Source organism: Cygnus olor, chromosome 24 (genome assembly GCF_009769625.2).
Source record: "Cygnus olor isolate bCygOlo1 chromosome 24, bCygOlo1.pri.v2, whole genome shotgun sequence".
In the NCBI taxonomy this organism is placed as follows: domain Eukaryota; kingdom Metazoa; phylum Chordata; class Aves; order Anseriformes; family Anatidae; genus Cygnus; species Cygnus olor.
Window position 1 is genome coordinate 5,335,067 of NC_049192.1, and position 9,691 is coordinate 5,344,757.

Genomic DNA, 9,691 nt, shown 5'->3' on the forward strand with positions numbered 1-9,691 from the left:
ATTATTGAAGTCCCACTAGGTTAGAGCACCTTGAAGCAAGAGCAGACTGCTCAATGCAAGCAACATCAAGCCATGGAGCAAGGGCACCATGACAGACACTGAGAGCAATCCCCCTTTCATCAGCACCTTCACCAGATGCAGCAAGACATCCCTAAGTTTCTGTCTGCGCTTTAATTCAGATGGGTTTATACATCCACGCGCGTAATGGCTGAGTGGAGTGTGCCTGGGCAGAGGGCTGAGCAGAGGTTGGTGAAACTCACAGGCTCTAGTACTGCAAAAACACCCCACCAAAAAGTATAAGTATATATATTGCCACTCCGTAATGCAGGGACCTACTCGATGGAAAACCCTTTTGTGTAAGGGAATATAGGAAAACTGGGCAAGTTTCCTTCTAAAGTGGAAAAGGCTGCCAGCCCCAGCCCTGGGCTTATTTCAGCATCGCCCCACACACACCCAGGAGTGAAGCACCTGCATGACAACATTAGCTTATTGAGAACATCAGAATGGATTTTATTTTCAGACCGAAAAAGCCACCCTAGAGGTTACAAACCATTTCCCTCAACAGCCTTTATGCAGTAACCCCCTCCCAGGCAACGCCCTGTCCGGACTCCCCTCACGCCCACACAGGGCTCCGGCAGCAGCTCTCGATTTGGGACGATCCGGGGCTTTGCAGCGCCCTCCCCACGGGTGGCGGAGAGCTGAGAGGCGCCAGCCGCCCTCGGCCGCCCCGCGGCGCAGCGCTACCACAGCCCGACAAGCGGCTCCTCCTCCGCTGCCATCTTGGCCGGGGCAGGACGGGAAGGACTCGCAGACGCCATCTTGGGAGAGGCAGGGCGGGAAGGAGCCGCCATCTTGGGAGAGGCAGGGTCAGAGGGAGCCGCCATCTTGAGCGCGGCGCCCACTAAGGGTAGCTGTGGCTGCAGATCACCTTAATTACACACGGTAACAGAATCCTCCCATACACATCCCCTTTCCACGACCTTAATCAAGGTGCCCAGAGACAGACCAGACACAGAGAAGGGTGGAAACTTCATGTTTAACTGAGAAAACCCTCATCGTCACACCCCAGGGCAGATATCACCCATATCCCAGGGCAGTCACTGCACTGGGATAACACCACAACAGCCCCAGTCCAGCCTGCAGCAGGGCAGCTGAACGCACAGCACCACACAAAGCCCCGGGCAGAGGCACACCTGCAGCCTCCCCCTGCTTTTTGAGCCACTCATTGGGTTCCTGTCATGCTGGTGAGCGACATGCAAGCATCCTCCATCCGAGGAAACCATCAGCAGCTCCCTCGGTGCTCACCTGGGAGGAAGAAAGGAGAGAAATCAAGAGATTTCCTAGGGAAAGGGAAACAGGGAAGCCTGCCAAGCCCAGGCAGGAACACACTCCTCACCTGGCAGGCACTCCTTCCAGCATGGCCTGCAGAGATTTCTTCAGGGCCGCATTGCTCCCATCCAGAGCAGCTGCCAGGCGGCTCCGGTGGGCTGGTGTGACCTGGGGGGGAGAGCAGCAAGGTGCTCAGATGAGCTCTGAGCCATATTACACCAGCAGAGCCCTGTGTCCTTCCCATTACGAGGCAGAGATGCCCTGAAGAAGAGACCCCAGAGCCAGGTCCTGGTTCAGCTGCAGCCCCCTCTGACAGCCCCTCAGTCTCTCACCTGCCCCCCAGAGCCAGAAAACACCAAACATTGGCAGCAAGCCAGGCTTTACTCACGTGGCTTTGGTACATGGTGAGCACAGCCGTCACCAGCTTGGCATAACTCAGAGACGTGGCGAAGGCCGGGGCCTGCCGGCACAGCGTCAGCACCAGGAGGTCGAAGAGCTCGGGGGGCAGCGCCTCCTGCGAGAGGGACAGGAGTGGGGAGGATTGCTGGCCATTGCTGCTGGAGCCAGCTGGGGATCTGCAGGGCACAGGGGCCTCACCTGCCTCCCCAGCACGGCCAGCACCACCGGCAGCAGCCTCTCCGACAGAGGAACCTCCAGGACCTGGCTGCAAAGGACAGTGAGGAAAAGATGAGCCATGCTGCTTACACAGCCCTGCTGGATCTGCAGGGCAGAGCTCAGCTCGTGATCTCTTACCTCAACACAAGTCTCACACAGTCAGGCTCCAGGCACTCCTCCACAAGCTCACACACCAGCTTGGTCTGTTCAACACCTGCAGGGGCAAAGCAGAGGCTGCCAAATCCACAGGGATGTGCTTGACCCTTCCTGTTACCCCTTCAACCCAGTCAGGACACCCAGAAATCAGCTGGTGTGTTGTGTGCCCCTTCTAGGGCTCAGATAATCCAGCTTTCTTCAACCATCTGTGGCAAAGGTTTAATTGCCAACAGTTCCCAGCAAAGGGGGATGCTGCCCTGGTGAAGGTTCATGCAGGATTCTCTTCCTGTGACCACAGCCTCCATCCAGCTGTCCTCAAAACCACCCATGCCTCCTGTGAGGGCAGCCGACAGGAGGGCTCGAGCCCAGCGCACCTTCCCCTGGCTCCTGTAGGACTGGAGCCACCAGGACCTGACAGAGAGGCTGGGAGTACTTGGAGCAGAACGAGGTGAGGGCAGCCATGAGGTGGCGGGAGGGCGGCTGCGAGAGGGACAGGACCTACGGAGAGAGAAAACATGATGTGGGGACCGCAAAGAGGGAAACAGGGTAGACACAGTCTTGGAAACCTCTGCCCGGGCACTTACTCGCTTGAGGAAGAGCTGCTCAGCCAGGACAGCTGCGCTGGCGTAGCTGAGGTCGGGTGTGAGAGCCAGCAGCCAGCTGCAGAACCGCACCAGAAGCTGCTCTGGGCACGTGGAAAGCTGGAGGAAGGAGCACAACCCCTCGAGCTGGGGAGAGCAGAGGGGACAGGGACGTTAGGGACGGCAGCAGGCCCTTTGCAGTTGTGAGGACACCAATGCTCACCTGGCTAGCAGAGCAGTTGCTGAGGACACGCAGCTCGGGTGGGATGCTCAGCTCTGAGCGCTGCAAGGAAACAACCCCTGGGTAATGCACCAAACCAGACACAAAACACAGCTCTAGGGCTTCCCTCTTCCCTCCCACCTCCCCACTTCAGCTAGCACTGACTCCACATGCTGTAGAGGTGGCAGCTGGGCTGTCTTTTTATCAGTCATCCCCGTGAAACTCATCTCCTCTCCCATCCCTTCTGGAGGCCCTCGGACGAGTCCATTTAGCCTGCCTGCAGCAAGGAGAAAGGCCAAAGCAACCACTTACATTGGACTCTTGCAGCAGCAGCATTTTCAGCCTTGGTCCGTGCATCTGGGGAAAGTGTGGTAAAGGAAAAGAAATGAGACTAAACATTCACTGGCTGGAAAGGGGGAGGAAAACCCTCAGGTAGGGAGTTGCTGGCTCAGTTTGCTTCCTGATTTCCAGGAAAAGCGCTTTGGGAGGGTAAGTTCAAAGGTAACCGATGACACCTCTTATTTGCACAGCAATTTTCAACATCCTGCTGTTTTGAAGCTGGACATCGGAGTCATCTGGTGCCAAGCACCAGCCCTGCACAGCCCCCTTTTAAAAGGGAAGGTGAAAATCACAACGCCTTTAGAAAAGCCAGCACAGCCCCACAGCTGCAGCTCGCTGTCAGTCTGCAGGGAGTTTGGGCTCCTTGCCTAGGAGCAGTATCCCCAAACAAGAATCATTATTTGTCTCTAAGGTACCCGTGCCATGCACACAGCAGCAGCCCCTTATGGAGGCAGCAGCCTGAATGCTCCCAGGGGACCTTCCCTCCGCTGTGAGGCTCAGAGGTGTCCCCAGGAGACGCAAGGATGCTCCCAGAACAGCATCCCCCTCTCCGCTAGGCAGGAGAGGTTTGGAGAGGGGAGCGCACAGATCTAGCATGGAGGTGGATTTCTCTCATACTAGGAAAATTCACCTAGGATGAGGCCAAGAAACCCAGAGAAATTTGAAAACCTTCCCAGCACCTGGATAAAGGACTGGACCTCAGCTGCCACCTCTGTCTGAGAAATCCTGCCAGGCTCCCCAGCTGCATCCTGCTGGGAGCTTTCAGGAGCCGCCCCAGCCATGCTCTGAGCAGATCTGTCCCCCGCAGTCTCCCCAGGCATCTCTTCCACCCCTGCTTCATCTTCTCCATCCTGGCTTCCCGGCAGGTCAAACACCACCTCCTCCAGCAGCACCCTCTTCCCTCCTCTCTCTTCATCCAGCTCCAGACTCTCCTCTGACACTTTTTTGCGCTTCCCACCTGGGAGCACGGAGCCAGCCGCGTCCCCTGCGGCACCAAGCTGCTCGCTGGAGCACCAGTTCAGTTTTCTTCGTCCCTCCGGTTTGCTCTGGGCGATTTTTCGGCACAGGCACCTGAGCTGCTGCCGGCAGGCGGCCGTCAGGGCAGGGGGCGGAGGGGAGCTCTCCTCGCCCCGCAGCCCCCGCTGCAGCAGGTCCCCCAGTGCCTGCACCCAGGGGTCCGGGCTGGGGTCCCTCCTCGCAGCCCGCAGCAGCTGGCGGACGCAGTCCGCTGGCACCACCGCTGCCACCGCCTGCAGCAGGGAGAAGAGGTTTCTCTGGCACACGACAGGGAGCAGCAGCAGCCGTGGTTTGCTGGAAGAGGGGAGAAAATGAAGCAGCAGTGCATCAGAGCAAAGTCCTGCATGGCCCTAAGTCCTTATGTGCCCACCCACCCACGGAGAGGGGTCTAACAGGGCCAGAAGAGCTGAGGAAACAGCCAAACTCCTCTACCAGCTTTTGCAGACAAGCTGGAAAAGCTGCAGCTCCCTGCTACGGCCCTGGCATCACTCACAGCCCGTCGCACCGGAGGAGAGAGGACGCAAGGGAATTGGGCACCCGATGTCCCAGACCCCCCGCTACACCCCAGGTTTTGGGATCGCAGCCGACTCACACAGCCAGGGCCTCCTCCGGCCCCTCCAGCGTGGGCTCCTCCATGCACAGGGCGGCCGTGAAGCCTTGCCAGGGGAAGCCCCTGGGTTCCTCACGGGTCTGGACCCGCTGCAGCACGCGGAGGGCGGCCAGCGTCCCGGAGGGGCCCGAGGCCAGCGCGTGGAGCAGGAGGCGGCAGGGCTGGGCCAGGAGCTTCAGCCAGGGGAGCTCCATCGCTGCCGGGGGGGCTCCACAGCGCCTAGGGGGAAACTGGGGGGCACGAGACACCCAGAAGGGTGCCGGGAGGATCCGGGCACCCCCAGCACCGGAACAAGCCGCTGGGTGCTCTCCCAGCGGCTGCTGGGTTTTGGGGGGCTCCCCACAGCTGGGGAGGGGGAAAATGGGGGGGGGGGGGAGGGGGGTCGTGGGTACAGCAAGCACCCCAAGGAGCCGCAAACAAACCGCCCACAGCACCCACAGCTCCCCACGGAGCGCCCAGAGGCCGGCAGGCACCCACCGGGGAGGCAAAATAGGGAGGTGGGGGCGCCCAAAGCCCCCCCCGGAGCCCACCCGAGCCCTTCCCGGACCTTTCCCGCGGAAAAAGCGCGCGCTGTATGCAAATGAACCCCACGTGCGCGCCTTATGCAAATGAGCCCTTAAAGGGAAACCCCCACCGCTCGCAGCCCCAAGCCCTGCGGTCCCTTTACCCCCCCCGGGAAGCAGGGGGCGCAGGCAGCGTTCCGCAGCACGTTTTTATTGCACGATTTCCAAAAGTTTGGCTAAAAGCAGTTTAAAAACGGTGCCCTCCCCCCGCAGCCTGTGCATTAAAAACCCCACTGCCCCCATCCCAGGGGCACTAACCTGCCAAGGAGGTACAGGGAGGGGGCTGCGTGCCCCAAAACCCCTGCGGCTCCATCACCCCCAGCTTCCCGGGGCTTCAGCCAGAGCATTTGCCCCATCCCGCCCTGCGGCGCCCTCCATGCCTACAGCCACCCCAAACCGAAGCCAGGAGCAGCTAAACGCGTTAAAAGCTGATGTCTCCCCTCCCAGAGGGCAGGTCCCTGCTGCCAAGAGCACCCCGGGCTCAGTGGGGGGGTCCCAAGGGGGTCCCACGGCTTAGTCCGAGTCGCTGGAGTCCCCGAGGAGCATCTCATGGCCGTAGCTCGAGTACAGAAAGTCCACCTCCAGCAAGGCCCTGGTGACAGCCCACTCGAGCAGGCAGAAGTCATCCTCCTCCTCGTCCGAGCTCTCCGAGGGAGAGGGGTTGAGCTCCTGCAGCACGGGACAGAGGGTGAGCCCCAGCCTGAGCCACATCATGCGTCCACGTGGGGCCCTGGCCCCCTAGGGCACATCTCGTGGCACCCCAGGACGCGTCTCCCCACTTACAGCTCTCATTCTCGGCCGCTGCAGACTGCGCCGTGGTGGCCGGCCGCCGGGCAGCTCGTGCAGGTAGATGCAGTCCGACCCAAACGGGCAGCGGCCGCGGTTCTGGATGAAGAACTTGCACCTGATTTTCCTGCAGGATTCAAAGCCCAGTTGCATTCAAAGCCCGGCCGCACGCACGGCTGCCGGAGCAGCGCAGAGCCCACGGGGCTGGGCACTCACCCCGTCCGCGCCTTGAAGCTTTCGATGAGCTGCTCCTTCTCGCCCGCATCCGAGACCCAGTACTTGTGGGGGATGTAGTAGCTGGAGGTGACCCGGCACTCCGGGCAGGCCCTGAGTGAAGGCAACGCGTGCTGGTGGGTCTCCAAAAGGGGAGCAGCCCCCAGCAGGGCTCAGCACCCATGCAGGATCCCACAGCCACATCCCGTCCCCATCACGGCTCCCAGGAGCCCCACCACCAGACCCGAGGAAGGAATTCAGGGTGCAGAAGAGGGGACAGTGACCGTCCCCGCGCTGCCCTGAGCGTCCCCCGTGTGCTCACTTGATGACCGTGCTCTGGAAGTCCCGGCTGCGGCGCCACGTGCGGATGCAGCCCAGGCAGAACGCGTGGCCGCAGTTCGGGAGGATCCCGAAGAGCCGCTCCTCCGGCAGCGCCTTCTCGTACACCCGCTCCATGCAGATCCCGCACACCACGGCCTCGCTGCGCGCCCTCAGCGCCGCAGCAGGGACCGGGGCTGCCACAGCGCCCTGCTCCGCGGGGACCTGCGAGCAGAGCAGCGCGGCACCGCAGCCCCTGCTCCATCCCTGCCCCAGCTCTTGGGACCGACACAGGGCGATGGGGGCAGCCCGGCCACCGGAGACCGCCGAGCCCACCTCCGAGCACTCAGCCCACGTCGTCGTCTCCGCCGCCGCCTCTCTGGGGTCAGGGGAGTTTGGATCCAGTCCCAGCCCTCGCGGGTGGGAGCCTGCGGGCAGGAGAGCTGTTAGGAAAACACATCCCACCCCGTCATCAAAGGGCCAGGCCAGCTGCTTGCAGGGCACGGGCTCAGCGGTTCAGGTCCCCACCCTAAAAAAAAAAGCAGCCAGGAGGGGTTTCCGCAGCCCCAGCTGGGCCCTGCCCAGAGATGGAGGGAGGGGGATTTGGCTCAAGGGTCGGTGTGTGCGCAATGCCCTACCCGGGCCACCCAGCACCCACAGCTCTGCCGGTCCCTGGGGCAGCCAGCACCTACCTGCAGCTCTCCGAGCTCCTGCGGGGATGAATTCCTCACGGACAGCTGGCCCCGGGGGGTTGTTCAGCGCTGGGACGTTCTCTTTATCATCCTCTTCCTCCTCAACCTCCACGTTTGGGAGCCCGAAGGCCGCCCGCGTCGCTCTGGGGACAGCGGGGACCGAGGTGCGCCAGGCTCCCCTCCAGCCCCGGCGGCCGGGGGCCACGCTGGGCACAGGGCTGTGGCGGCTCCTGGCCGGCACCGGCTCCTCCCGGACGTGCTGGTAGCTGGAGGAGGCCGGGGATGGACAGAGGGACAGAGGGGTCAGCCCCGCACGGCACCTCCCGGCTGCCAGCCCGTCCCCGTGGCACCGGGTCCCCCTCACCTGCAGCGCTCGCCGTAGCCGCAGGCCCCGCTCTGGAAGTAGCGGCACACCGGGGCCGACTTTCTGTCGTGGGAGAAGCGGCAGCTCCGGCCCCGCCGGCAGGATCCGCGGGCAAAATCCCTGCCGAGGGGAGAAGCTGCATGGCCAGGGGCTGGGGCCAGCCCCATTTACCCCAAAACCCAGGGGCCTGGGCACAGACAGCCCCCCCCCCCCCCCAGGCACCGGCTTTGCCTGGATGCGGCCCCGTTTTCCCATCTGGGATCCGGGGCTCTGCCTGCCCCCGCTCAGCCTTATCTCCTGGGTAATTGCAAAGCAAACGGAGCCCAGGGGCTGGGCTGGAGATGGACGGGGCTGAGCAGCTGCTGTTCAAGCCTGGGGGTTCTCCTGGGGGGGGGGGGGGACCAGGGGGGGGGGGGCTGGGGCAGCCCCGCAGTGGGCACAGAAGGCAGCAGAAGCCCTCAGCATGGGGCTGGCAGTGAGGGGGTGCCTGGCCAGGACCCCCCAGCTCAAGGGGACGCCCCAGCACCGCCCTCTCCAGCCCCACAACTTCAGGGCGAGATGGCAGGGGGATGCTCAGGGCTGTCACAAACCTCTCTCTGCCCCCCGTTGAGGGTCTCGCAGCCCACCTCCCCCCAGAGCCCTTCCTGCAGCCCCCCTACCCAGCCCTACCTGCACAGGGGTCTCAGGCAGCCCCCCCGAGCCCTTAACGCCCCCGATGCCATCTGCGAGCCTGGCTCCATCTCCTCTGGGTGCCTACAGGGCTGGGGCCCTCCCTGGGGTATTTATGGCCTTGGTGGGGTGGGCGCACCCGTTCCCACCTGAGCAACCCTCACCTTAATTAGCTTAACCCTCGCCCTGCTGCTCCTGGCACTGGCAGGGGGATGCAGGGGTCTTCGTCCCCCCCAGACACTTGCTCCTGTCCCCGCGGGTACCCCAAGCACAGCTCAGGGCGCACCCAGACCCCTCGATTTACGCGGCCCCACAGGGGCTGGTGGAGGAGAGCGGGGCGCAAGGGGCTCCCCCGGGGGCTGGGGCAGCTCCAGGGCTGCTCAGGGTGGGGAGGTCCCGGGAACAAACCGGGTGCGGGAAATGCCGAGGGACACGGGGCGATTTCCCGGGGAGCCCCCAAACAGGGGCTCGGCTCCCTGTGCTGCTTCACTTTGGGTTTAGGGCAGGGAGAGCTCGGCTCCGATCCCGCTCACGACCTTGCTGCCTTTCCCGTTGCTTGCAGACGCGGGCAGGAAAATCCCAGCAGCTGCAGAGCCCTGGGAAGTGTCAGCGAACCCCAGCCCCTCCGCTGGAAACCCCCCCCGAGGGCTCAAGAGAAACCCTGCAAAGAAGGGCTGGCTGCTCAATGGTTCTTAAATATTTAGTTCCGATTTATTTAAAGTCAAGTCAGTTCGCGGACACTATTTATATTATTAAAAACACTTGGAGGCTTGTACTTCTAGCAAAAATATACATTTCAGTTTGAGGGTTGTTAAACTGCCAGGAGGGGGGGAAGAGGAAAAAGCTCCCCAGGTAACGAGCACGCGAGTCCCGGGCGCACCGGGGGGCTCTGGGGCCAAATCCCCCGGGCTGGGTGCGGCGTGTATCTCCGGTGCCTTCCCCAGAGGACTTCAAAGTGCTTTAGAAATGGTAATTCCTAACTCCCCTGCGAGGTAGGGACACGCGAAGGGGCCGGGCGGGCTGCGGGCAGGGAAACCGAGGCACGGCGAGGAGCCCAAGGGCAGCGGCGGGGGGGGGGGGTTGGGACCTGCCAGCCCTGCGGCACGGAGGGGAAGCCCAGCGCTCTTCCCCTTGGGGTTTTAAAGGAATTATTGCACCAGGGAAATCCACTACCCTGAAGAGGAGGAAAACAAAACCGATTCATCCGCTCCCGCGCCCC

At 62.5% G+C, this 9,691-nt stretch overlaps 2 protein-coding genes across 3 annotated transcripts; both read right to left on the bottom strand.

Moving 5' to 3' along the window:
- Positions 1-1,017: 1,017 nt before the first annotated feature.
- FANCE (FA complementation group E) lies at positions 1,018-5,411 on the bottom strand. Its single transcript, XM_040535819.1, has 11 exons — positions 4,850-5,411; positions 3,921-4,551; positions 3,214-3,258; positions 2,905-2,964; positions 2,685-2,828; positions 2,475-2,598; positions 2,083-2,158; positions 1,927-1,993; positions 1,718-1,843; positions 1,397-1,497; positions 1,018-1,305 (listed from the first exon to the last, which is right to left on the bottom strand). Exons 1-11 carry the CDS (start codon positions 5,059-5,061, stop codon positions 1,302-1,304), a joined length of 1,590 nt encoding a protein of 529 aa, XP_040391753.1. The 5' UTR covers positions 5,062-5,411; the 3' UTR covers positions 1,018-1,301.
- Positions 5,412-5,570: 159 nt separating this feature from the next.
- On the bottom strand, positions 5,571-8,576 carry LOC121059237 (probable E3 ubiquitin-protein ligase makorin-2). 2 transcript variants are annotated; one of them, XM_040535827.1, is made up of 8 exons: positions 8,473-8,576; positions 7,804-7,923; positions 7,440-7,705; positions 7,084-7,190; positions 6,752-6,972; positions 6,433-6,543; positions 6,214-6,343; positions 5,571-6,099 (listed from the first exon to the last, which is right to left on the bottom strand). In XM_040535827.1, exons 1-8 carry the CDS (start codon positions 8,541-8,543, stop codon positions 5,944-5,946), a joined length of 1,182 nt encoding a protein of 393 aa, XP_040391761.1. In that variant the 5' UTR covers positions 8,544-8,576; the 3' UTR covers positions 5,571-5,943. The 2 variants fall into 2 exon arrangements, with proteins under 2 accessions (XP_040391761.1, XP_040391762.1); XM_040535828.1 differs by having other exon boundaries at positions 5,573-6,099; positions 7,084-7,175.
- Between the last annotated feature and the right edge of the window lie 1,115 nt (positions 8,577-9,691).

Bases quoted from the DNA above. Each gene is read 5' to 3' on its own strand.
- FANCE (XM_040535819.1), bottom strand. From the start codon at position 5,061: ATGGAGCTCCCCTGGCTGAAGCTCCTGGCCCAGCCCTGCCGCCTCCTG. The intron at 1,844-1,926 runs GTGAGGCCCCTG...TCCCTCTCGCAG, and splicing joins TGGCCGTGCTGGGGAGGCAG to GAGGCGCTGCCCCCCGAGCT. The intron at 1,498-1,717 runs GTGAGTAAAGCC...TCTCCCCCCCAG, and splicing joins TCACCATGTACCAAAGCCAC to GTCACACCAGCCCACCGGAG.
- LOC121059237 (XM_040535827.1), bottom strand. From the start codon at position 8,543: ATGGAGCCAGGCTCGCAGATGGCATCGGGGGCGTTAAGGGCTCGGGGG. The intron at 7,191-7,439 runs GTAGGTGCTGGC...TTTTCCTAACAG, and splicing joins AGGAGCTCGGAGAGCTGCAG to CTCTCCTGCCCGCAGGCTCC. The intron at 6,973-7,083 runs GTGGGCTCGGCG...CTCTGCTCGCAG, and splicing joins CGTGGGCTGAGTGCTCGGAG to GTCCCCGCGGAGCAGGGCGC.